Below are 24,773 nucleotides of genomic sequence, written 5' to 3'. Positions count from 1 at the left end.
GGTAGTGCAAGAAACCCAGGAATTGAAAGAAGACTATGAAGTTTCGGGAAAAGCGAAATGGGGCGCGGAGAGAGAGAGGGCAAAGAAAATAAAGTTGGGAAGATAGCTCGTCTCCAGCTTCACGGTCCCCTATGATTAAGACAATGTCAATGTAATCTAACATATCACTTTTTTTTTTTTTTTTTTGAGACACAGTCTCTCGCTGTGTCGCCTAGGCTGGAGTGCAGTGGTGTGATGTCGGCTCCCTGCAACCTCCGCCACCTGGGTTCAAGCGATTCTCCTGCCTCTGCCTCCCGAGTAGCTGGGATTACAGGCGCCCACCACCATGCCCGGCTAATTTTTTTGTATTTTCAGTAGAGACGGGGGTTTCACTATGTTGGCCAGGCTGGTCTTGAACTCCTGACCTTGTGATCGCCCGCCTTGGCCTCCCAAAGTGTTGGGATTACAGGCGTGAGCCACCGCGCCCGGCCTACCATTATTTTATTTTATTTCTGTATTATTTATTTATGTTTTTGAGACTGAGTTTCGCTCTTGTTGCCCAGCCTGGAGTGCAATGGCGCAATCTCGGCTCACGGTAACCTCCACAGGAGAAGCGATTCTCCTGTCCCAGCCTCCCGAGTAGCTGGGATTACAGGCATGCGCCGCCACGCCCGGCTAATTTTGTATTTTTAGTAGAGACGGGGTTTCTCCATGTTGGTCAGGCTGGTCTCGAACTCCCGACCTCAGGTGATCCCCCCGCCTCAGCCTCCCAAAGTGCGGGGATGACAGGTGTCAGCCACCGCTCCCGGCCCACCACTCTTTTTTATAGGCAATTTTTTCTAAGGGACCTCGTAGACAACACTTTTGGGAACCGCAGAGCACAGTGGGGGAAAACACAGTAATACTATCTTTCTTTACTGAGGACCTCAGAGCGGAAAGGCCTCTATGGATGCCATAGAGACCAATACGGACTGAGGGTTTAAACAAGATGGTGTCAGCCGCAGGACCGCTCTGTCTTCCCGGGTGAACTCTATGGCACAGCATAGGCGTTCGATTTAGAGAAGTGAAGCCGAGATGGGTGGGAACCCGACCACACTAGCGCGCAAGGAAGAGTGGGGCGGAAAGACATCTCCCGCGCATGTGTGGAACTGGAGGGACTGATTCCAAGACAAGGGGCCCACCCCCCAGAGCAAGTTTTCTGAAACGTGTGAGTCGTTTTAAGTCCAGTTAAAGCCGAGGTGGGGCGTATCCTGAGACGCATGCGTTCTAGACGAGACAAGTGATCTAGCGGCGTGGTCTTTTCAACGCCCAGCGTACAGACGACGTCTGAGGTGGAAGGGGCGTTTAGGATTCCGAACACGCATGCGTTCTGAGACCCAGGCGTTTCCTTTAGAGGGTGTGGAGTGCAGGGCTCCTTATTGCGCAGGCGCAAGGACTGCCCGGTAGGACGAGCGGTCTATCAAGGGGAGGGAAGATGAGGTTGAAGAGATTAAAAAACCGGGTGCGCCTGCGCGTTGCAGATTAGTTGAAAACGCTCAGGGTTTGTGAGGGGCGGGGTCACGTATGCGCGTCATTGGACGGGTAGGTGGGAGGGAGGGTGGAGATGGGGAGGGTATGTGCGCTTGCGCAGTGCGGGGGTGGAGGGCGGAGGAGATAGATAGCACGCTTGCGCGGCTGTCATAGGGCTGCTTGGTTGGTCAGTGGGGAGTCGGCGCCTGCGTACTAAGACCCGTGTGCAGCAGCGGCGGCGGCGGTAGAGGCGGCGGCGGCGGCGGCAGCGGCAGCGGGCTCGGAGGCAGCGGTTGGGCTCGCGGCGAGCGGACGGGGTCGAGTCAGTGCGTTCGCGCGAGGTGAGAGCGGGCAGGGCGCGCGTGCGCGGTACCTTGGCTTGGGCCTGGGAGAAGATGGAACTGCGCGGGGGTCGGGGAGGGGGCAGAGGGGAGCGGCGGTCGCCGCCGCACCGGTTCGGCCAGAGAACGGCGCGAGGTGAGAAGAGGCGCGGGCGCGCTCCCCGCTTGGCGCGCGGGGTGACGGTTGGGGCTGGCCCGGTGACGTTGGAGCGACGCAGGGCGGGGGACGGCGAGCCGCGAGGCAGCCACGCGGGAGAGGCCGCCAGGCGGCCACGCCGGGGCGAGGGCCAGGGGCCAGATCGGCCCACCGGGGCAAGGGTACCTGGGCCGTTGAGGACCTGGCGCAGCGCGGCCACGTGAGGTGGGGGAGGGGGCTATTCGGTGAGAGGGCATGATGGGGGGGTTGGCGGCCGGCCGGGGGGAGGGGAGGCGGCGTGGCTCCGGCCTGGCGCAGTCTCTGAGGAGGGGGCGGCCGCGACACCGGAAGTGCCCCCCACGGGAGGCTGCCCTCGGGGTCGCAGGCCTCATGGCCGAGCGTGGACCAGGGCCGCATGGCAGCGCGGGGACCCCTCCCCCCAGGTCCCGGCCACCGGAAGCCCCGAACGGCCACATGGTCGGCAGGAGCCGGCAGCCCCTAGCGCGGGGAGAGCTAGTCCTCGCGGGGGTTCCGAGGGGGCCTGGGATTTTGAGGAGTGGGAGAAGCCGGAGGCTCGGGTCCTGATCACCCCGGAGGGCTTGCTGCAGGCATATGTTAGCGCTTCCCAACCTCAAGGGCTCCAGGAGCTTTCCTGCAAAACCCTCCTGTGAAGTGTGGCGGCCAGCCAGGTGTAAGTGGCACTCCTTAGAGCTGGGAGGCCGGAGAAATGGGGAAACTGAGGGCATTTGGACAGGAGCCCAACTCTTCTGTCGGCCCGGGTGGACAGCGCCTAAAAGCCTCAGGCAGATGAGTTTCCCACCGTGATAGGCGTTCTTCACCTTGTCACTGTCTTCCCGTTGTAACTGGTTTGGGAGTTCCACGGTTTCGAAGTCCTTAACTCTACTAGCCTAGTATGATTTTCTACTACTCACTACTACCAACCTTTTGCTTTCATTTTATTGTCATTCACCACCCCCCACCTCTCCCACTTTCTACTGACTGTACTGGCCCGGCCTGAAAAGCCGACAGGACAGATGCATCCTGGGAAAAGTGGGAGGGCCTTCCAGGAGAGGCTGGGTTCCTGGGTTCTCTTTGGGAACCAAGATCGAGGTGTTTGGCAGGGGGATCATTTCGGAAACAACTTTGCTTTCTCCCCCTTGGCTTGTTGCAAGTGCATGTTGGCGAGGCGGGAATCCCCCAAAGAGGCCTTGTGGTTTCCTGTAGCAGTGACTGGTTTGTGTGTGGATGTGGGGGGGGGAGGCGGTGTAACAGATGGGTGGGGCCTTGTCCTCCGGTCTCCACCCTCCCCCCCCCCACATTAGCCCTGCCCTTTTGCTGGATCATAGCTGCTCACCTAATTATAGCCCTGGCTATATGTGGGGAAGAGGGGTGGTTGGTTTCAGTGGCAAGTAACACCTGAGTCCTCCCCCCTCCCAGGAAGTAGGCCTTTTTTCATCTCTGAGATTTGACGTTCCAGCTCCCTAGAGCCTTCCTTTCCCAAGCCACCACTTTAGCTTTGATTTATGGGGGAGAAACCAGCTATTCCACCCTCGCATACACACACCAGTTCTTGAGTATATTTCAGCCCAGTCAGTATTTTAAGTTCAGGAACTTTGACTTTATTTTAGGTGGGTAATGGAATAAAGAGTTGGGAAAATGTTTCTAGAGAGAAATGGGATAGATTGGAGGTCCTGTTAACCTCCATGCTTATTCACTTCAGTTCTCTTCTTGGCTCTAGTTGGAATCGAAGCCTCTTAAAATGGCAGATGATTTGGACTTCGAGACAGGAGATGCAGGGGCCTCAGCCACCTTCCCAATGCAGTGCTCAGCATTACGTAAGAATGGCTTTGTGGTGCTCAAAGGCCGGCCATGTAAGATCGTCGAGATGTCTACTTCGAAGACTGGCAAGCACGGCCACGCCAAGGTTAGAATTTCACCTCCGCATCTTGCCTTTCCCATGCCTCCAGTATGCTGACTTTCCTTTAACTCTGCTTTTACTGTCTGATTCTTTTTGTTTAGCACTCAGCCTTCATACCCATTCAGACAACTACACCTGCTCCCCAGTCTTCAGCCTCTTCTGTGGTTACCCTTCTGTCCCCACATCATTCTCTGGCAGTCCCTCCGTTTCTCCAGCTTTGTGCCAGTCTCTTCAATTCCTAGGCCTTTATACTCTAGCTATTTAGTTGCTCCTTCCTTATTCTTGGTTTTCATTTTTTCTTTCTTCCCTTGAGCCGTTGTAGGTAGTTGTTTCCATCACATTACCCAGGGTTTCTCCAATTCTACCAGAATGCGGCCTTCCCCTGGAAGGACTCCTGTGTTAACTCTGAGCTTTCAGATCACCTTGCTGCTTCGTTCCCCGGTTCTAGCTTTCCCTTTGGAACTCTGATGCAGGATCAAACTGCCCCTACCTGCCCCATCCCACTCTCCTTTGGTTCCTTGAGCCTCCATACTTTCATGGGTTTTAACATTCTTGCTAGCACTTCCCTTATCACCTCAGACTTTTCTTGTCTCTTTAGAATTTCAACCTGATTCGTTCTTGTCGAATTTCTTGTGTTTTTCCTTAATCAGTTTTTCCATCTTTTGACTTGACATTGATCTTGGGTTATTCTCTAGTGTCTGGATCCTTCTCTGTGCTCTTCTGGCTTCCTTATTTTCTAGCTACATAGTTATTTCTGATCTCCCTGCAAGTCCTTTTTTTCTTCAGCTCTTTCACATTTCTTAGTTTCTTAGCCTTTCCCTTCTACCTTCCTTATTTCCCAATTTTTCACCTCCTCCTGGTGTCCGGGAAACACTTCCAAACTTTTACGCAGACTCCTCCCACTCCCCTAGACTCTTAGCATCTTATCTTTTATCAAGGTAACTGTCTTCTCCAAGCCTGCCATGCAGTTTTCTCTTGTGCTGTCAACCCCAATCTCAAGGGTGGTTTTTTAGCCTGTTTTTTTTAAGAGGCTTTACTATTTCTTAAGTTGACTGGTTCAATTCCAACACTCCAGTCTTTGCCCCAACAATGTAGTCTGACTTCCCTCATCAGGCAAGGTCAATTTGAGCCTTAATTTCCTCCGTTTTAGAGTTTGGTTGGGTTTCTCTTTGTGATGCATACATACAGGTCCATCTGGTTGGTATTGACATCTTTACTGGGAAGAAATATGAAGATATCTGCCCGTCAACTCATAATATGGATGTCCCCAACATCAAAAGGAATGACTTCCAGGTATGTAGATGGTCTGGATGAGGATGGGTTAGCGGTTTATGGTGGAGGGAGGGGTTGGGGGATAGGGACTGATCAGGAGAGCTTGTGCTGGGAGAGAGGAGGGAAATGGCAGGAGAGGGTGTTTGGTATTAGTTTGCTATCAGTCCAGTTTGTCTATCAGAGCATTACTGTCATGTCAGCCTCCCTGGGCCTACTACCTTCAGCCTCCTTCCCTATCTGCCCCCAGCTGATTGGCATCCAGGATGGGTACCTATCACTGCTCCAGGACAGCGGGGAGGTACGAGAGGACCTTCGTCTCCCTGAGGGAGACCTTGGCAAGGAGATTGAGCAGAAGTACGACTGTGGAGAAGAGATCCTGGTATGGTGCCTCCCTCCCTGCTTTTGTGCTCAGCTTTGTTCTGTACGTTTCTTCCTGAGCTCAGACATCTCCTGGCTATCCCTCTTGCTCCTCCAGATCACGGTGCTGTCTGCCATGACAGAGGAGGCAGCTGTTGCAATCAAGGCCATGGCAAAATAACTGGCTCCCAGGTGAGTGTGACAAATCCCTCACTGTCCCTTTCACATTTTGTTGTCCTCAGCAGAGCTGCCCTGGTCTTAATTGTTCCAGGTTTACTTTCTGCCCCTAGCCTGGCCCTGTCCTCCCTATTCTTCCTGTTGAAGGCATTATCTTGTCTTACTAATTTCTCTCTTCTACCTAGGGTGGCGGTGGTGGCAGCAGTGATCCTCCGAACCTGCAGAGGCCCCCTCCCCCAGCCTGGCCTGGCTCTGGCCTGGTCCTAGGCTGGACTCCTCCTACACAATTTATTTGACGTTTTATTTTGGTTTTCCCCACCCCCTCAATCTGTCGGGGAGCCCCTGCCCTTCACCTAGCTCCCTTGGCCAGGAGCGAGCGAAGCCGTGGCCTTGGTGAAGCTGCCCTCCTCTTCTCCCCTCACACTACAGCCCTAGTGGGGGAGAAGAGGGTGGGTGCTGCTTGTGGTTTAGTCTTTTTTTTTTTTTTTTTTTTTTTTTTTTTTTTTTTTTTTAATTCAATCTGGAATCAGAAAGCGGTGGATTCTGGCAAATGGTCCTTGTGCCCTCCCCACTCATCCCTGGTCTGGTCCCCTGTTGCCCATAGCCCTTTACCCTGAGCACCACCCCAACAGACTGGGGACCAGCCCCCTCCCCTGCCTGTGTCTCTCCCCAAACCCCTTTAGATGGGGAGGGAAGAGGAGGAGAGGGGAGGGGACCTGCCCCCTCCTCAGGCATCTGGGAGGGCCCTGCCCCCATGGGCTTTACCCTTCCTGCGGGCTCTCTCCCCGACACATTTGTTAAAATCAAACCTGAATAAAACTACAAGTTTAATATGAAGCCCCCAACTCAGCTGCTTATTTGAATTAAATGGGCATATTTGGAAGCCACAAAAAGACTGAACTCTGCCACTGAGTTCACTGGAACCCGCTGTCTATCACTTTGACTTGCTGTGGACCTGCCAGCCATCCCCCCACCCTCCAAGCAGCCTTGACCTATTCCAGACAGTTGGGTGGGAGGCAACACAAACAGCAGCAGCCAGGGGCAGTGGCAGGTAGATTTTATTGGCCTGGGACACACGGGGTACCCTCACCCACGATGGGGTGGGGGGCATGGTGTTGAAGATATAATCTGATGGTCACTTGTGGTAGAATCGCGGGTTCTGGCTGTGTTGGATGAAGGGGAGCCGAGGGCCAGGTTGGCTGGTAGCTGCAAAGCCTGACTGGCAGTGGTGATGAAAAGAGGGCTTTGTCACTGGGCGTACTCTCCCTTCCACTTAATACCCTACTGATAACCACCCCCAAAAAGGAAGGAAAAACCAGATGATGTGGGCCACCTGACCTACCTAATCCTGCTTTTCTGGATCCCTAGTGTAGGGATTCTGACAGGTAAATTTTATTACCATTCTTACCTTTCCTGCTGGCTGCATCTGCACAGGGAGCTGGGGAGAAGCAAGGAGTCCAGGGGCTGGATGCAGAGCCTGGGGGTGCATGGGGCGCAGAGAGGACTGCAGAGAACAGAGTCAGGGCCTGAGGCATACTGAAGCTCCCCTTAACATATCCCAAACCCTGACTTCCCAAGGTGCCCTACTCACTGAGTCGGAGAAGCCAGTCTGCTGGTTAGCATGTTCCATCTGCTTTTGCAAGGACAGGGCACCACCAGGCTGGAGGAAACCTAGGTGGGGAAGCGGGGCATGTGAGACGAGAATGAAACGGAGGGGAGGACCCAGAGAGCTAGAGCTCCTGCATGGGATGTTATCACCTGTCTGAGTGGGCTGAAAGTGGCCATGCACGGCATAGGGCTGTGGCTGTGGTTGAGATAGGTACTGCACTGCAGGGAACGCCGAAGGAGCTGAGAAAGGAAAAGACAGAACCATTATAACCTTTTCCTCAATGGCATTCCTCCTTTGACCTTGAGGAAGGCCAAGCCCCATCCCTCCTATTACTCACCTCTGAGCTGCTGACTAGGACTATAAGCTGGCTGTGTGGGTCCATAGTGAGGTGGGGGCTGAGCAGTCCCATAGGCACCACCAGGACTGCCTTGGAATTGTCCATGCTCTGGTGTACCCGCAAAAGCAGCTGCTGAGCCCACGTAGTGCCGGGTCTAAGGAGGGAGAATGAGAACTCACCTATAAACTTGAAAGCTGAAACCCAGTGACTTGTGTATATCTGTATGTCCCGTTTCCCCCTAAACTTAAGTGCTTGATATGTTTGTGACTTGAATACTGGTGGCAAGGATGCATGGATGGAAGTAGTAGGGGCTAGGCATCCAATCCTACTCTCACCGTAAGCACTTGGGGTCCAAACATTTGTTTGGCTCTGTCAGCTGCCATGAGGGTGCCTGGGCGATTGTGTCCTCCAGGGCTCCCTAGAAAGGGAGAAGGACTTCATGATGCTGAAATGGGAGGCTGCGACCTCCAAGAAGGCCGGTTCCATCAGGTGGTTTCTTTAGTCCTCACCCTGCATGCTGAGGAGATGAGTTCCTGTGTGAACAGTCAGGCTCTGCTGGTATGCGGCTGATGTCAGGGTGGTCAGGTCACTGGAGTGAAAGGAAGACAGGTCAAAGTCAAGGACAGATGCCTTCTCTTTTGCCATTAAACACTGGTTCTTTTACTACCTGGTCCCAGTTCCACTTGGCCCCCATTTCAGTTTTTAGCATTCTGATCCCACCTCTGTTCCTTTCGCCTCCGTTTTTCTTCCTCATGTAAAACTTTCTTGAGCTGCAGGAAAAGCTGGTGCTTCTCTTCCTGTAGGGCCAAAAGCTTCTCCTCCAACTTCAGAATCTGGGATGGGGTGGGAAGAGAAGATGAAGGCAGGGAGAGTCGAGGGAAGAAATCAAAACCGGGAGAGTTCAAAGGACTGCTTACTTGTTCCTTGGTCTCCTCTAGTGACATTCTCTCTTCCATCTCCTTTTTCTTCCTTCTCTCCTGTTCCTCCTTCATCTTCTGTTCCATCATCTTATCCACCTCTTCTTCCTCTGGAGAATGAGGCAGAATGAAGAAGAGGCAGAGTAGTGAAAACAATTCCAACGTTACAGATTGAAAACCAGCAAAACCCAGTCATCCCAACACGCCTGTGTGCTCTTTGCCTCGAGGGAACAAGCTCCCCATCGCGGCAACAGGGAACGGAGAGGCTTTATCAGGTGCTCTCCAAGGTCCTTCCCATCTCAAGGGTTCTGGAGCGTGGAACAGGACGCTTAAATTCCACCACAACGGGGCTATTCCTTCCCTCCTCTGCGCTCGGCAGCGGGCGCGCTGGTTGGCCGGTGGGTTGAGGCCAGCCTTGAGGTACAGGAGTCATTCTGGGCTGTGTGTCCCCCCGCTATGGCCCCGGCTCACCCTGCCGCTTGCGCTCCCGCTCCATCATAATGTGCCGGTGCAGCGCCCTGGCCATGGCGTTGGAAAGCTTGGGGCGCTCCAGGAGTGCGGGCATGGTGCTGCCGTGGGCGCTCGGGCCGTGGGCGCCCGGCTCTATCTCTGACTGCCAGACCTCCGACGGGGCCTGCGGGGAGGCGGGCGCTCAGAGGGGGCCGTGCCCGGCCCAGGCGGAAGCCCGTCCTTCCGGCCCGCTCGCCGCCTCGGTCACGTGTCCCAGGAGCCCGCCACCCGGCCGGGACCGCAGCCCCCGCTTCACCGCGCGCGCGGGCGGCGCCGGGGTCCCCGGCTCGGTGCTGCCGCTCCCTGCCCCGCCAGCCCGGACGCTGGCCCTCCCTACCCGCCTTCTCTGCGCTTTCTCAGCAGCTCCGGCGCGCCCTGGCCCCTGCGTCACATCCGGCGGCCCGGCCGAGTCCTTCCGGAGTCACGGCGGCGGCCGACCTCACAGGTTGGGTGAAAGAAGGCGGAAGCGCGCTGCGACGGGTGCCCGCGGCGCACAAACCCCGTCGCCGGGAACGCGAGCGACGAGCGCTGCAGACTGGCCTTGGCATCCTCAGCTGTAATTTCGCGGGCCCACCTGGTGGCACCCCAGGGGACGCGGGCTCTGGAGAGGGGCGCGCGAGAGAGAGGCCGAGGCGGAGGCTCTGAGACGGTGTTTATTGGCTCCTTAGAAATCAGAGTCAGCAACAACTGTACAGAGGCCCCCATCTTCCGTGCGCCCACCCTTCCCCACTCCCGCCCGGTGGCCCCGGAAAAAGCAGCTTCATGTGGGCACAGGGAGAGACTCCTCTGGGATTCACAGTAACCAGAAACAAAAACGGAAATAAATTAAGTGATGTGGGGTAGGGGAGTAAAAGGGAGTCATGTTCCCCAAATCAGTGCATGAAGAGGGGTACCAGGGCCTGGAGCTGGGCTCCCCCGGCTCCTCCCATCAGACGAAGTGCTGGGCCTCCGGACATGGAGCTGTGCCACTTGCCACCTACATCTGAGAGCCTGCCTACATGCTCCTGCGCGGCTGCCAAGCTCCAGCACCTGCGCATGCCACGAGTCACGGGAATGAGGTGGAGGCAGTCGCCACTCAGAGTCCATGGGCCCGAGGCCCGACTGTGCTTGTAGTAGTGGTGTCTCACCCCTCATTCCACCCGTACCAGCAGGGCATAGAGGAGTGTGGCCCCCTTCTCCTTAGTGACCCATTCAAGTTCGGCTGGACTGAAGTGAGGGTCAGGAGGTTCTCCAAGAGCAGCGGAAGGGGGTCCCGGGGTGTAGGAGCCAGGGCGCACACACACCTGGAATGCCACCTGAGCCTGGTGCGTCCGCTGGGATTTGGGGTCTCGGAATCTGTCAGACAAGAAAAAATAGGGGAGTGAAGCCTCTCACCCCATCAACTCCCCCTTGCAAAGTCTGTTCCAACCACACAAGCCTTGCTGTACCTAGGAAATACTCCCACCTTATAGGAACTTCGCTCTAGCTGTTCTACCTGAAATGCTCTTCCTCCCAGAGCCTGCTCAGCTACACCCTTCACTTCCTTCTTCAAGCCTTTGCTCGAATCTCTCCCACCTTCTTAAGATGCCCACACCAACCGCACTGCTGTCTCCGCCCCACTCTTTCTCTGTTTCCATAGTCCTTACTTATTACCTTTAAAAATACTAAATACTGGCCGGGCGCGGTGGCTCACGCCTGTCCCAGCCCTTTGGGAGGCCGAGGCGGGCGGATCACGAGGTCAGGAGATCGAGACCATCCTGGCCAACATGGCGAAACCCCGTCTCTGCTAAAAATACAAAAATTAGCCGGGCTTGGTGGCGCGTGCCTGTAGTCCCAGCTACTTATGAGGCTGAGGCAGGAGAATCGCTTGAACCCAGGAGGTGGAGGTTGCAGTGAGCCGAGATCACGCCACTGCACTCCAGCCTGGGTGACACAGCAGGACTCCGTCTCAAAATAAATAAATAAATAAATAATAAATAAATAAACAATTAATACTTATTAGGTATGAACATTATAGAGAGAAAAAGCAGAAGTTCCACAAGAGCAAGGTTCCTTTTTTTGTCCACTAGAAGAGTATATAAGTAGTATTTGTTCAATGAATGAAGAAAGGGCTGAGTTGGAGACTGGCAGCTAGCAAGACGAGATGAGAAAAGGGGAGGGCAAATCATGAAGATCCCAGTGGCTGCGCTGGGGCCCTCTCCATCTGAGCCCCTGGAGACCTCTCCCCACCCCTCCCAGTACTCACTGCACTTTGGAGGCCAGGGTCTCCGCCCCAGCATATTGAAGGGAGGGGGAAAGCAGCACAGGAGGGGGCTGCTCCTCCCGAGGAGGTGCACAGTTCTCGCCAGGCTCCTCGAACCCTACCCCAGGCTCTCCCTTCAAAGGACGGCAGCTCAGGATGGAGGCAGTACCTGGGAGGAGAACTGGGTCAGGATAGCCCTTTTTATTCCTCCACAGCCCACCAGGCTCAGCCCACCTTGCAGTACCTGCTCCCAGCTCCCCTCGGTCCAGCACTCTCCGTACAGCTGCAACATTGCTCCCATGATATGCCATGTGCCACTTCTTGGTTAGTGTCCCAGCCTCCAGGTGGGGATTCACTCTAGGAGGTGGACAAGCGGGGCAGATAGAACGAAGGCCACTGACTCCCCAGTGGAGGAGCTTCACGAGGCTCTTCCTTAGACAGGAAGTTCCTGGCACTTCCTGGCTTTTCCTTGGACAGGAAGTTCTATTACTTCTTCCATGCACCCTCTTGGAATCCCCATTTCTCCAGGGGGAAAACAGTAGGGGAAAGGCATGACCTTGCCCATATGTACCTGAGGTTGAACCTGCACCAGCCAAAGGGCAGTGCGTATTCCCGGGGAGGCTCCCCTCTGCGCCTGTGGGCCTCATCTCCTCGCAGCTTCCGGCAAGACTCACAGTAGCACAGGCTTCGCTTTGGCGGAGGCATGAAATAATCTTCTGCAGGACAGTGAGTAGCAGGCTTGGTGCTGTGGCTCCCACCCTTGATCTCAACCACACTGGCACCCTCCAGCTGCTCTCCAAGGCTCTAGGCCTGGCCCTGGGAATGAAGTCAGTTCTGGGGGACTGTGGGACTCACCAGGAAGCAGCAGGAGTTCTTGGAAGCGAGAGCAAAGGGCATGGTACTCGCAGCTCTTTAGAGGACTAGCGGCAGGTGGTGGACCCCAGCACACACTCTCTTTGATACCTGAGGGAGCAGAGGGGCACAGGTCACAGGAGCTGGGCTAGAAGGGTGGGGGCGGGGGAGTAGGGGCAGGAGCTGGGTCCTTTGGGCTGGCACACCGTCCACCATGTCTGCTTTCTCCATGTCCCCTTGGGTTCCAGCACTTTTCCCACTGGCAGACCCTGGCTCAGGGTTCACGATTGTCACCTGCAGGGGAGAGGGTAGTCAGACAGAGCTTGGTCAGACCCCAGGGCCTGCTGATCCCTCCCTGGAACAGAGACTTTCCCTGTCCTGGACGGCCCAGACTCTCAGGTACCCCTCCTCCCTGCCCCCACTGCCACTAACCTGCTCACACTGCCCATAGAGGTCCACAAGCGCATGGCAGGGCTGGGGCACATCTGGCACAGCTACCCCCTGGTCCACCCCATTAACGTGGAGATGCAGCCCCCCAGAGCTGTCCAGCCGCAGTCCCAGGATGGTGCCTTCAGGGCACGTGTCCAGATTCGGCCCAAACTTCTCACAGATCTGGGAGGAGAGACCGGCTGTCTTCCAGAGGTCAGACTCCACTGCAGCAGCTGTTCCGCCCTTTGCTCTGCTTCCTGCTGCCAGTGCCTTGGCTTTGCCTCCACACTTGCCCACTGCCGAGGCTCTCCTCCCACTGTAGTTACCTAGAGCCCCTCCCCTTCCCCAAAACTGGCACATTCTCAATGGCAGGGACACCGCAGGAAGCAGCAGGCCTAAGACTGACCAGGCAATGCCACTCACCCTTGCCTGCCCATTAGCGTCCCCCTTTTACACCTGTGGTCCTACCTTCAAGGCTAGGGGCCCACTTCTCCCTTCTGGCCAGCCCTTCCGTACTCACAGACCTGGTCCCGTTCCTTCTCTCTGGCTCCTACTCACCTTGAGACCGTTGTGGAAGACCCCACGGCCCCGCAGCAGCCAGGCTGCCCGTTTGAGGGCACAGGCAGAAGCAGGGAAGTTGAGCCTCTCAGGCGCACAGGTGATGACTCCCAGGACAAGGGAAGATGTCCACTGTCGGTTTAGGAAATCTATCCGCACCTGGGGAAGAAAGAACTACTCCATAATCACAGCCTCCTGGGAAGAACCAGGCTCCCCACCCCAGCCAGGGAGGGAATACTGCACCTCCCAGAATGTGGCCTGGGATGCTGCCTTTTCTTATGCTTGGAAGGACCAGAAAACGCTAATTTAGTTGTTTCTTTCCCTCTTTTTTTTTTTTTTTTTCTTAAAAAAAAAAAAAAAAAAAAAAAAGAACCATCAGCCGGGCACGGTGACCCACACTGTAATCCCAGCACTTTGGGAGGCTGAGGCGGGTGGATCACCTGAGGTCAGGAGTTTGAGACCAGCCTGACCAACATGGTGAAACTCCGTCTCTACTAAAAATACAAAATTAGCTAGGCATAGTGTCATATGCCTGTAGTCCCAGCTACTTGGGAGGCTGAGGTAGGAGAATCACTTGAGGCCGGGAGGTGGAGGTTGCAGTGAGCCGAGATCGTGCCATTGCACTCCAGCCTGGGCAACAAGAGCTAAATTCCATCTCAAAAAAACAAAAACAAAAAAAAAAAACGCTGTTTGAGCCTTGACCTTGCTGTTGCCTCTGTAAGGATTCTTATTCCTAGGACTTCCTTCACCTAGCTAGTTTTCTTTTTTTTTTTTTTTTTTTTGAGACGGAGTCTCCCTCTGTTGCCCAGGCTGGAGTGCAGTGGTGCAATCTCAGCTCACTGCAAGCTCCGCCTCCTGGGTTCAAGCCATTCTCCTGCCTCAGTCTCCCGAGTAGCTGGGACTACAGGCACCTGCCACCACACCCGGCTAATTTTTTGTATTTTTTAGTAGAGACGGGGTTTCACCGTGTTAGCCAGATGGTCTCGATCTCCTGACCTCATGATCCGCCCGCCTCGGCCTCCCGAAGTGTTGCGATTACAGGCATGAGCCACTGCGCCTGGCCTTTTTTTCTTTTTTTTTTTTAGAGACAAGGTCTTGCTCTGTCTCCCAGGCTAGAGTGCGGTGGCGTGATCTCAGCTCACTGTAACCTCTGCCTCCCAGGTTCAAGCGATCCTCCCACCTCAGCCTCCCGAGTAGCTGGGATTATAGGCTCGTGCCACCATGCCTGGCGAATTTTTGTATTTTTTGTAGAGACACAGTTTCGCTGTATTGCCCAGGCTGGTCGCGAACTTGAGCTCAAGCGATCCGCCTGCCTTGGCCTCCAAAAGTTCTGAGATTACAGGTATGAGCCACCGCACCCGGGCTCACCTGGCTAACTTTCACATATCTTTCAGTTTGTAGCAAAAAGGCACCTTCTTCTGGAAAGCCCTCTCTGCTCCCACATATAGGATCAGGCATTTCCCTTGGACTCCTCCAGCCTGTCCCTACTGCTTCCCTCACCAATCACCAGGTAGGGACTTCGTGGTAACGGACTGATGACCCCCATTACAGGCTATGAATAAATGCCTAGGAAGCTCATCCAAGTGGCTTGCTTTCTTTTTCTCCACCCAAAAAGGCCTTTCAGGAGGGTTGGCCATGGGTCACTGTGGAGCGAGAGAAGCTGGGGATAGGGAGAGAGAACCCACCTGGACCAGCAGCTGGGGCACCAGAGGTTGGTTGATGACAACGATGCCCTGATTGTAGCTGGCCACCCGTGTGGCCGTACGGTTCCCATTAGACAAAAGGATATTCTTCCCATGGTTCTCCAGGAACTCGAGGGTGGTGGGTATAATACCCACTTCATTCTGGCCCTGGTGTGGAGGAAGGGACTGAGCTGCATGGGTTGCCAATGCCAGGACCAACCCACCCCACTGGACTTTGCACAGACCCTGAGTGTGAGCCTCCACCCAACGATCAGAGAACCCAGAAAAGGCCTGGCATCCAACAGCCCAGCAACTGCCCATCCATGTGCACAGCAGACCGTGCTGCAGCCTCTTACTTCCAGGCCATGCTCCTCGCCCTCGTCATCCTCCTCGCCCTCACTGCCGGTGTCTGAACTGGGGGAAGGAGGCTGGGTGCCTTCTGACTCCTCCAGCCTCGTGGAACTGACAATTGACACACTGCAGACTGGCCCGTAGAGATCCAACACAGCCCACACGTTCTGGGAGGCACACAAGACCCAGAAAATCAGAGATCAGCAGAAGACCTCAACCATCCTCCCAGAACCCAAGGAAGCGTTCAGGTCTACCTTGGCAATGCCAGTGGCTGCAGGCCCCATATCCTCTCCATCCACCAGGATGTGCATCGTGTCATCTGTCCCCCGACGAACACCCACACGGCTCCCCACCTAGGAACAAGGTAGGACAAGGACAAACGATGTTCAGCCCACCTCTCCCTGCCACCTCCACTCCCAACCCCTCCCCTGTCCCTGGAGCCAGCCACTTCACCCCCAGCCTCTCTAGGTTCCGGCCATAGTTCATCCTCTGGAGCTGCCCATCACGCCTCACTTCACAGCTGGATACCATCCAAGTGGTCTTCGTCCGGAGCTCTGGCAGGGAAGGAGGCAGCCCTGGGCCTCCACCGCCTGCCCCGGGTCCCATCTCCCCTGGTGCTAGTGTGGTCAGCCCCAGCCGCAGGGAACCTGCCCACTTCTCATCTAGCTCCTCCACTTTCACCTATAAGACAGAGAAAACATGAGCGGGTCCTGTCGTGATGGGCCTCGCAGCCCCTCTGTCACATCGCTATGGCCTACCTCAAAGACTTCCTCAGCCCTCAGCTCCTTGGTACTGAAGACAAGGCCATGAGCATAGCCAGCGGCACGCACTGCCCTCGTGCCATCCTCCTCTAGAGTGATGTTCTTGCCACAAGTACTGTGGAATCGGTGAGCCACGCCAGCCACTGTGAAAAGATGGCACCAGAAGAAGGGGTAGGATTGAGGCAGCGAGCTTCAGGCAGAACACAGAGCAAAGCTTTCAGATGAAACGAAATGGGGACACCAACACTGCATCTGCCATCTGCCATTACACCTCAGGGCCTCCTGACACCTCTTTATTGTATTTTTTTTTGAGGCAGGGTCTCACTCTGTCACTCAGGCTGGAGTGCAGTGGCACAGCCATGGCTCACTGCAGCCTCGACTTCCTGGGATCCAGCGATCCTCCCACCTCAGCCTCTCAAGTAGCTGGGATCACAGGTGCATGCCACCACATCTGACTACATTTTGTATTTTTGGTACAGACGGGGTTTCGCCATGTTTCCCATGCTGGTCTCAAACTCTTGTGCTCGAGCGATCCACCTGCCTTGAACTCCCAAAGTGCTGGGATTACAGGCGTGAGCTACTGCGCCCGGCCCTGATACCTCTTTTCACCACAGCAAGGCCCATTTCCAAACCTGGCATGCTCAGCTTACAGTGTCCTGGCCCCTTGGTGGCAGGGAAGTGTCCAGGCTCTAAGTACCAGGTGTAACCTCCCCCTCACTGGCTGCTTGCCACCGTGGGCTGTCCCTTCCCTGGAGCCGGCAGCTACCCCAGCAAACCGTCTTTGCACAGCCTCTCTAACCTGGAAACCCTACTCCTCAGGTGCACAGCAGGCAAGCAGAGCCCGTCCAGCCCCCGCCCTGCTGCCGCACCTGGGGAGTGCAGTGGGAAGGACTTCTCGGTGGCAGTGTTGCTGGTCGCCAGGCTGTTGTCCATGGGGCCGGTGGCATTGGTGATGGACACTTGGACACACTGGCCATAGAGATCGACTACCGCATACACCTCTGGGGAGGAGAGGGAAGGTCAGAAGCCTGACAGCCAGGTGGTCTGGGCTGAGGGTGGCAGGCTGAAAGCCACATAGTCACCTTTACCCGGAGGCAGGCCCGAGCAGGCGGCGCCTTGGTCTTGGCCGTTGATGAAGTAGTGCAGGTCGCCCTTGGCGGTTCGCATCATGCCAATGCGTGCACCTGTGCCCAGCGCATCCAGGTCACACCCGTAATTGTTGCGCATCGTGTTACCGTCTTGCATGATGGCTGTACCACTAGGGGGATGGCAGAAGGGGTGAGTCAGCCTGCCAACTTCAACTTCACATTGGCCCCTGCCCACTCCCTGTCTGTCAGAACCCTCCAATGGCTTGGGCTGGTGTCTTGATCTGGGCGTAAGGCCCAATCCTATCTCCTTTGTTCCTGGGATCCCCTTAGGAAAAAGCAAGAACTACCTAAGATGAAGGAGGACTGAGCCCCTGTGGACCTGAGCAGGGCTTACCAGAATCCAAGGGGAGGGGACAGGTAGATCCCCTAGGTCTGTCACTACCCACAGCCACCACAGGCCCAAACCTTGCTTCCCTGATCCCAGCCAGCTCCACCCAGCCCCAAGCTGGTCCCCAAAGCAGGAAGCCCAACCTCAGCATCCATGTGTCATAGTCAATGTCTGTCATGGTGTTGGGGAATTCCAGGTCTTCAGGCCGAATAGCAGTCACTCCTGGGAGGAGGCAGGGGTAAGTCAAGGCTGATCCTCTAAGGCACAGACATCCAACAGCCCCCAGCACACACAGACGCCCCTCACCAGCCTCAATGGAGCCTGACCAGCGGTCCACCATCTTCTGAATGACAATTTCAAACAGCTCTCCATCCCGCAGGGCCCTGCCAGGAGACTGGCGATCAGAGAGGCTCTACTTGTGTGGCTGAGGCTGGGCAGGAGGAAGGTGGAGACATGAAAGTTGAGAGACTGACCGGTTGGAGATGACAATGGCGTCATTAAACTCGCTGCGACAGTTGTGGCGGAGGGCAGTGCGGCCCCCATTAGTGATGACTGCGTTACTGCCGTGCAGCTGGTGGAAGCGCAGGTCAGAGCCCCCGGCCCCTGAGGACGGAGAGCTTGGAGACACCTGGTTGTTCCCCTCAGGAAGTGGTTCAGGAACTGGAGGCACCTCTGTAAAAGTGGACATCACCTATCAGGTCTCTAGGTGTCTCTCAGACCTCCCAAGGCCACCCTAACCCCCGGCCCCAGCCCAGCCCGGCCCTCACCCACGTCGTCCACAATGGTGGCCTGGGCCGCCTGGCCATAGAGATCGACGACAGCATAGACGCCCGGGGGCACGTTCCAGGCAGCAGGGCCCTGAGTCATCCCATTGACAAAGAAGTGGAGAGTCCCGTCCTCCCGCCGTACCACGCCCACCGTGTCCCCTGCCTTGGAAGAAGGGGGTGCTGGAGTGAGGAGTCAGGCAGAGCTCCTGCCGGGGCTGGTCCTGCATCAGCCCTGCGGTGTCTGTGATGCCCGCTGTGGCCGCCAGGCGGCGCACCCACTTTCCCACCTTGAGGCGGTCCAGGTTGTGCCCGTATTCATCCAGGATGGTCGTCCCATTGTGCATCACCCCATTCCCAGTCATCATCCAGGTCCCTGGGAGGACAAGGAGCAGTAGGGGACATGAGGGGAAATGCGGGGCTCCTTTCCACAGCAGCGCCCACAGAACTCCCGAGCCCACAGTCCACCTTGCCTTTTCTTTGATGACTAGATTTCTTCCCTGAGCAGGACAAGAAAACTCTGCAGCTTCCAAGACAGCCACAGCCCTGCCCATGGGACACTCTCTAGCCACTGAATGAGTGGTCACAAGAATGACAAGTGAAAAAGGAGCTGCAGAACAAGTGCCAGGGCTTTGGGGATAGCTTCCCCCCAAAACCCTATCCTGTCCCTGCCCTTCCTGGGAGCTCACCAGAGCGCAAGTTGGTCATGGTGGAGGGCAACTGGAGGTAGGCAGGGTTGTGGGTGGTGACACCAATTTCAATGGAGCCAGCCCATTTGTCCACCATCTTGTCGATGCGCACCTGGAACACCTCTCCATCCCGCAGGGCTCTGCTGCTCAGCACCACGCCGTGATTGAAGTCATCGGTGGCACTGAGGGCACAGCAAGTGGAGAGTCAGATCCCCAACACATGCTCTCAGTGTGCAAAGGCTTAGCCCAGCAATGCCTGCCAACACTCACTGCCCCAAGCCAAAGAACACTCACTGCCCCAAGCCAAAGAACTAAAGCTCAACCTCCAGGAAGCTGCCCCCACCAGGCTCCCTCTGCCTTCCACTTCCTTGCCCCGCCCCCCTCCCATTAGAATCCCTTCTTCAGGCTTCTCCCCACCCCATGGGCCATACTGGGGCCTCAGGGCAGTGCGTCCCTCGTGGGTGATGGCTGCCTTCTGCCCACAGTTGGGGTGGAAGAGCAGGCGCTCAGGTTCTGCCTGGGCGGCAGGGGCAGCACGGCGGAGAGCACCCTCGGGGGACAGCGCCCGCAGGATGGCGTTGTTCCGGCGGAGACGGTCACTGTGGTTGTTATTGTGGACGATGGTCACCTTCACTGCCATCCCGTACAAGTCCACCACACCATACACCACTGGGGGCGTCAAGGGGGTCGCTACTCCTGTGGCAGGAAGGTACGGGGGTGTGGGAGTGGGCAGGGAGAATGAGGGGAGAAAGTCAAACACAGGGAGACCAAGCACCAAAGAGAAGCAGGAGGATGAGGTACAGCCCCCAGTCCCAGCCCCACTGAAAGCCCCGGCCCAGAGACTCTCTCTGGGCGGCCCTTACCCTGATCGATACCATTAATGAAGAAGTGTAGGGCAGAGTTGGACTTCCTTGTGAGGCCAATGTGGTCACCCTCCTAATCAAAGAAGAAAAACAGTTCAGAGGAGTCCTGAGGCCTGGTCAGCACCCCACTCCACACAGGAACAACTCCAGAAGGTATTCGCCAGAGTCTCAGACCATCCCGGAGGACAGGTCCTGGGTCCTTGTTTTCCAGACATGACAATCTCCACATTTCCTTCAATGCTCCATGTAAGTCAGGCACTGAGTTAAACCACCTCACAAACATCAGCTTCTGCAAGTCTCAACCTATGGAATAAGTACTACTCGTAGGCTCATTTTAGAGATTGCAGGAGGTGGGGGAGCAATCAAAGAGGATAAGCTTCTTGCCCCGGTTCTCCCCTACAAATGGGAAAACAGGAAGAGGAATTCAACCATCTGACTCCAAAATCTGAGTGCTGAACTCTTGGGCAACTCAGGCTTCTAGGAAGGAACCTTTAGGTAGAAGATACAGGGACTGGCTCTAGGTCACATAGGAGACCCTGCTTGGTGCCCTGGCAGGGACAGAGACTACCTGTGGCTCTGCTGAAAGTGGCCCAAGGATCTGTGCCCCACCCTCACCTGCAACTCATCCAGACTGAATTCGCAGTACTCCCGGCGGGTGCCCTTGCCATTGGTCAGGATCCCACAGCCGCTCATCATGATGGTGCCTGGGTGACAGTGGACACTTGGGTTTGGGTACGGGGCTTCCTTCCCCTCAGCAACACCAGGCTTGCACCCCTGCCCCTGCCCGGGGCTGGTACCTGACTGGAGGTTGGTCATGGTGGCTGGGTACTCCAAACTGTTGGGGTTGTGGGTGGTGACCCCAATCTCAATGGAGCCTGACCACTTATCAACAAGCTTGTCAATACGGATCTGGCATTGAGGGACAGAAGGGAGAAGCAGGGAATGTAAATACAGAAAGGGACCTTCAGCCCTTGGTTCTTCCCCAGGGCCTACCCTCCTAGCACCAAGGGTCGAGCCCCATCTTTAGCTCCCAGGGGTAAGGCACCAACCAGACCACAGGACTTTGCACACCTCAAACATCTCATTGTCCCGAAGTGGGCGATTGGTCATGACAACCCCATTGTTGAATTCATCCAGGGGTCGCCGGCGCTCAGCTGTCTTATTATTGTTGCTGAGTTTGATGAGGGTCCCGCACTTTTCATGAAAGAGCAGGGCATCGTTGGAAGTGAGAATGGGCGAGGTGGCAGCACCGCTAGACCCCAGGCCTTCCCCTGCCGGTGGGGAGCTCAGGTTCACATTCAGGAGCCCTCCATTGTAGGCAGACAGGATGGTGTTGCTCACCACCTCAGACAGCTCCATGCTGGCAAAGTCTACAGCAGCAGGATGGAAGAAGGAAGCTGGGAAGTTGGGATGAGGCTCTACACCCCCAGACCTGGTGTCTCTCTCCCTACCCCTTCTCCTGAGGGCCCTCCCTTGTCCACCTCACTTCCCACTCCCCTTCCCAGGGCCTCCCCAAAGCCCTCACCATTATGCGACTCAAGGCTGTTAGGAAACGTCTCCGGCCGGGCCTGCGCTGGGGACACCATGAAGGCTGGGGACCAGGTGGGATGGGAGGGGAATAAGGGTTCAGTCCCTGCTTCAGGGCCTATAGCCAGGAGACCCCCCCATCCTCTAGCTCCTGCTCTCCCATTCAACAGACTTGAGGATCAGGGTGGCCCTGCCCACACCCAGCCTGTCTTGTCACTGTATTTCCCCCATTCCATCCCCACCCCACCACCACTGCCCTAGCTGTGTTCTCACCTTCATCTGCAGAGGTCCCCTGTTCAACCAAGGCAGAGTCTTCAGTGGGGGCCAAGGACTCGAGGGGAGGTGTGGGGATGGGAGTAGGGGGGCTGAAGCCTGGCTCAGGGGGTAGCACGGTGATCTGGGTGCACTTGCCATAAAGGTCCACGACGGCCCAGACACGAGGGGGCAGGCCTGTGGCAGCCACACCGCAATCCCGCCCATTCACCCAGAGCCGAAGCTCCCCAGCAACTGTGCGCTCCACGCCCACGCGGTCTCCTTCGCCAAGCTGGTCCAGGTCCTGACCATACTCCTCCAACACAGAGCGTCCATCTCTCAGCACAGAGCAGCCCGACACTACCCACGAGCCCCCCTTCAGCCCCGTGGCACTGCTTGGAAAGTCCAGCACACTGGGGTCCAGCGCTGTCACCCCAATCTCAATGGAGCCACTCCAGGAGTTGACCTGGGATAGGGGTATTGGGCAGAGGCTTAGAATGGGCCACACCCCATTCCACAGGCCACCATATCTTCCCACCTCTCAGACAGCTAGCTGGCTTTCTGTCTCTTGGAACACTAATCCAGAGATGCAGACAGTGATTTCCTGGACTCTGTCTCGGTAATTATTTGGACTTTCCTTTAGCAACTCTGCTTTCTACTCAGTGTTTACTACATCACTCCTTTCCAAGCCAAGCACAAATTCCTTGGTTCCAGCTTCCTGCCTCCTCTAACTTTCCTAGTCTCTGGCTCTCCAACCATCCAAATTCACCTACTTCCTATACCCACACCTCTTGCTCTTGTGTATCACTCATTCCCTTCCCCGGTCTAATTCTCTCCAAAGATCAGGCTCTACCCAGATTCAATCTCCTTCCAAGTTCTTTTTCTGTGAGCCTGGCCTCTTCACTGAATCACACACACCTCCCTCACCCTGGATCTTTCTCCTCACCTATCTTTCTGGCACAGCCTGTGAGTGTGTCCTTAAATGGTTTCTTCTGTTTTTTTTTTTTTTTTTTTTTTTTTTTGAGATGGAGTCTCACTCACTCTGTTGCCCAGGCTGGAGTGCAATGGCATGATCTCAGCTCACTGCAACCTCTGCCTCCCGGGTTCAAGCCATTCTCCTGCCTCAGCCTACAGAGTAGCTGGGATTACAGGGCGCGCGCCACCATGCCTGGCTAATTTTTGTATTTTTAGTAAAGAGGGGGTTTCACCACGTTCACCAGGCTGGTCTCGAACCCCTGACTCTAGTGATCCGCCCGCCTTGGACTCCCAAAGGGCTGGGATTAGGTTTGTTCGTTCCTTGACATCTTTCTTCACTTGCCATCACATCTCTGACATCTCTCCATCCCCCATGCCCAAGAAATTGTACCAGGAGGTCTGTTCCCAGCCATTCTAGTGGGTTAGCCCTCGTGTCCCTTCCCTGGTTCTGGATCTTGAGAAAATTCAAGCTCTTAATGTCCTCTTCAAACTGAATGTTTCTGCTTCATACTGTCTTCCTGACCGCCCCCTGGTGCTCTATAGTCTTTCTGTTCCCTCTCGGTGCCCGGCGATGTGGGCTACCTTGGCTGTCCTACCCCGTCTCCCTCTAGACGCCTCCCACCACCCTCCACATCTCGGTTCCGCGGTACCAGCGCTGCACCTTGCGGTCGATGCGGACGGTGAAGACGCGTCCATCGCGCAAGGGTTCTCGGCTCAACACCAGCCCGTGGTTAAACTCCTGGCCCGGCTGCTGCCGCCGCGCTGTACGCCCACAGGCCGACAGGCTCACCAAGCGCCCAGTGCGCGGGTGCAGTTCCCCGCCGCTGCCCAGACCCCCGTTGGACCCCGGTCCCGAGCCGCTCCCGCTGGGGCCCCCACCCCCGCCCGGCCCCGGTCCAGGGCCTCCCCCAGAGCCCCCACTCCCACCCGACCCCGCCGCCATCTCCTCTGACACCGGGGCAGCGCGACAGCCGCGCTTGGCGGCACCGTGGCAACCGCGGCGGGCAGACACTCTGAGGGATACGACCGGGGCCTGAGGCCAGGTATGCTTTACGGCACTGCCGGGCAATGAAGCAGCCCGTGCTAGGAGCTGGGGACGACCACGGTGAGAACAGAAGGACACGGGGTCGAGAGCCTCGCTTTACGGCATAGCGAGGTGACGGAGTGGCTCCGAGGGGGACGAAGACCTGGGCGGGGAGCTTTTGCGACAGTGGGAGAAAGACACGCCCACCGCAGGCATCTTTACGACGGTGGGGTACTGGAGCCCAAACACTTTCTGCTTTGCGACAGCGGCACCGACGACCCCGCCCTCGCTAGGGGGAGGTGACACCTTGAAGCACTCGCTTTACGGCAAGAGGGGGGTGTCTCCCCTCGGGATGCACGCTCTAAAGTAGCGTGAGCCGAGTCTGGAGGACCCAGAGAAGCGGTAGTGAAAGTCTAAGTGAAAGTCTCTGCCCGCCACCCCGCTGACACCGAAGTGTCTCGCGACAGTGCCGCAATCCTTCCACTTTGCCTCACACCTCTCCTGATTGGCTGAGCGAGCCGACTGGCGGCGGTGGGGGAAGCTCGCTGATATTTCAAGTCAAGTCCAGCCTCAACTCCAACTCAACCAAACTATTCCATGTTAAGGCCACAAAGAGTCTAAAGAAGCCCCGACAGGCAGTTGCAAGCGACAGCGCTGACGACCCCAAAAGATCTCCCCTAGAGCCATTAACAAGCCCCCAGCCCAACTCCCCGACGCTCACACTCAAGCTGGAGGACCGTGACGTCACAATCGAGGCTCCTGGCCTGGCCCCCTGACTGGGATTGCCTGGTTTGGATGAGAGTGGTGAGGGAGAAGGGCGGGAACAAATTGCCCAAAGAAAATCTTTGGGTGGGACACAAAGGAAAGGGGCGAGCGGAGGGACCCCCAGCCCGAGTCTCTATATAGTTTTGATTCCGCCCGCCACAGCTCGGGAGCAGGGGAGAAGTGGACCCCGGACTGAGCCCAAGCATCCCCTCGCTGGCAGCGGTGGGGGCGGGGCCGGGGGCGGGGCTACGTGGAGCCGGGAGGCGGGGCACGATCGCTGAGACCGGCCCCCCCTTGGGGCTATGGAGAAGGTGGAGTCCCTAGGGGCTGCTAGCGGCCTCAACCGGGATTTCCCCTGGAGGGGCAGCCAGAGGAGTGCCCGCAGCGGTCAGAGGAGTCGAGGCAGACGCTGGGCAGCCCTCCGGAGTAGTCTTGTTTCACGGCTCTGGGCCCCACGTGCACTCAGGGGGCTCCGTAACTCGCAGTACTGGTTCAAGCTGTCCCTCCGGGGGGCTAATGGTC

General features: G+C 56.5%; 3 protein-coding genes across 10 annotated transcripts; 1 reads left to right on the top strand and 2 right to left on the bottom strand.

Annotated features, from left to right (window-relative positions):
• The first annotated feature begins 1,073 nt into the window (after positions 1-1,073).
• Positions 1,074-6,526, top strand: EIF5A (eukaryotic translation initiation factor 5A). Of its 4 annotated transcripts, none has more exons than XM_030799474.1 (6): positions 1,074-1,186; positions 3,704-3,889; positions 5,072-5,176; positions 5,403-5,534; positions 5,631-5,704; positions 5,875-6,526. In XM_030799474.1, exons 1-5 carry the CDS (start codon positions 1,118-1,120, stop codon positions 5,691-5,693), a joined length of 555 nt encoding a protein of 184 aa, XP_030655334.1. In that variant the 5' UTR covers positions 1,074-1,117; the 3' UTR covers positions 5,694-5,704; positions 5,875-6,526. The 4 variants fall into 4 exon arrangements, with proteins under 4 accessions (XP_030655334.1, XP_030655335.1, XP_030655337.1 ...); XM_030799475.1 differs by lacking the exon at positions 1,074-1,186 and adding an exon at positions 1,450-1,829; XM_030799477.1 differs by lacking the exon at positions 1,074-1,186 and adding an exon at positions 1,945-1,965.
• Positions 6,527-6,729: 203 nt separating this feature from the next.
• On the bottom strand, positions 6,730-9,629 carry GPS2 (G protein pathway suppressor 2). 2 transcript variants are annotated; one of them, XM_030799473.1, is made up of 11 exons: positions 9,400-9,629; positions 9,024-9,186; positions 8,553-8,662; positions 8,356-8,468; positions 8,145-8,224; positions 7,971-8,053; positions 7,636-7,789; positions 7,448-7,537; positions 7,281-7,360; positions 7,098-7,193; positions 6,730-6,908 (listed from the first exon to the last, which is right to left on the bottom strand). In XM_030799473.1, exons 2-11 carry the CDS (start codon positions 9,115-9,117, stop codon positions 6,825-6,827), a joined length of 984 nt encoding a protein of 327 aa, XP_030655333.1. In that variant the 5' UTR covers positions 9,118-9,186; positions 9,400-9,629; the 3' UTR covers positions 6,730-6,824. The 2 variants fall into 2 exon arrangements, with proteins under 2 accessions (XP_030655333.1, XP_030655332.1); XM_030799472.1 differs by having other exon boundaries at positions 6,730-6,904; positions 9,400-9,458.
• A 68-nt stretch (positions 9,630-9,697) lies between these two features.
• On the bottom strand, positions 9,698-23,449 carry NEURL4 (neuralized E3 ubiquitin protein ligase 4). 4 transcript variants are annotated; one of them, XM_030799468.1, is made up of 29 exons: positions 23,124-23,449; positions 21,509-21,953; positions 21,234-21,299; positions 20,780-21,078; positions 20,506-20,617; positions 20,324-20,412; positions 19,709-19,781; positions 19,277-19,541; positions 18,846-19,027; positions 18,447-18,532; positions 18,160-18,322; positions 17,866-18,064; positions 17,699-17,775; positions 17,536-17,614; positions 16,999-17,174; positions 16,786-16,917; positions 15,914-16,059; positions 15,609-15,836; positions 15,410-15,508; positions 15,161-15,322; positions 14,808-14,972; positions 13,123-13,281; positions 12,568-12,747; positions 12,342-12,429; positions 12,139-12,246; positions 11,855-11,999; positions 11,528-11,640; positions 11,287-11,452; positions 9,698-10,397 (listed from the first exon to the last, which is right to left on the bottom strand). In XM_030799468.1, the coding sequence occupies exons 1-29, from the start codon at positions 23,403-23,405 to the stop codon at positions 10,193-10,195; spliced, it is 4,689 nt and encodes a 1,562-aa protein (XP_030655328.1). In that variant the 5' UTR covers positions 23,406-23,449; the 3' UTR covers positions 9,698-10,192. The 4 variants fall into 4 exon arrangements, with proteins under 4 accessions (XP_030655328.1, XP_030655330.1, XP_030655329.1 ...); XM_030799469.1 differs by having other exon boundaries at positions 9,706-10,397; positions 17,005-17,174; positions 23,124-23,422; XM_030799470.1 differs by lacking the exon at positions 21,234-21,299.
• Between the last annotated feature and the right edge of the window lie 1,324 nt (positions 23,450-24,773).

The sequence above is a fragment of the Nomascus leucogenys genome, chromosome 19, assembly GCF_006542625.1.
Source record: "Nomascus leucogenys isolate Asia chromosome 19, Asia_NLE_v1, whole genome shotgun sequence".
NCBI lineage: Eukaryota > Metazoa > Chordata > Mammalia > Primates > Hylobatidae > Nomascus > Nomascus leucogenys.
The sequence above is the reverse complement of the archived record's forward strand: the minus strand, read 5'-3'. Positions and strand labels throughout refer to the sequence as shown.

Excerpts from the sequence above, each read along its gene's own strand:
- GPS2 (XM_030799472.1), bottom strand. The coding sequence starts at position 9,117 with ATGCCCGCACTCCTGGAGCGCCCCAAGCTTTCCAACGCCATGGCCAGG. Across the intron at positions 8,225-8,355 it reads CGGAGGCGAAAGGAACAGAG|TGACCTGACCACCCTGACAT; the intron begins GTGGGATCAGAA and ends CTTTCACTCCAG. Across the intron at positions 7,790-7,970 it reads TTGGACCCCAAGTGCTTACG|ACCCGGCACTACGTGGGCTC; the intron begins GTGAGAGTAGGA and ends CTCCCTCCTTAG.
- EIF5A (XM_030799474.1), top strand. The coding sequence starts at position 1,118 with ATGTGTGGAACTGGAGGGACTGATTCCAAGACAAGGGGCCCACCCCCC. Across the intron at positions 5,177-5,402 it reads TCAAAAGGAATGACTTCCAG|CTGATTGGCATCCAGGATGG; the intron begins GTATGTAGATGG and ends ATCTGCCCCCAG. Across the intron at positions 5,535-5,630 it reads ACTGTGGAGAAGAGATCCTG|ATCACGGTGCTGTCTGCCAT; the intron begins GTATGGTGCCTC and ends TTGCTCCTCCAG.
- NEURL4 (XM_030799468.1), bottom strand. The coding sequence starts at position 23,405 with ATGGCGGCGGGGTCGGGTGGGAGTGGGGGCTCTGGGGGAGGCCCTGGA. Across the intron at positions 19,542-19,708 it reads CATTAATGGTATCGATCAGG|GAGTAGCGACCCCCTTGACG; the intron begins GTAAGGGCCGCC and ends TTCCTGCCACAG. Across the intron at positions 18,323-18,446 it reads ACAACCTGGACCGCCTCAAG|GCAGGGGACACGGTGGGCGT; the intron begins GTGGGAAAGTGG and ends CCTTCTTCCAAG.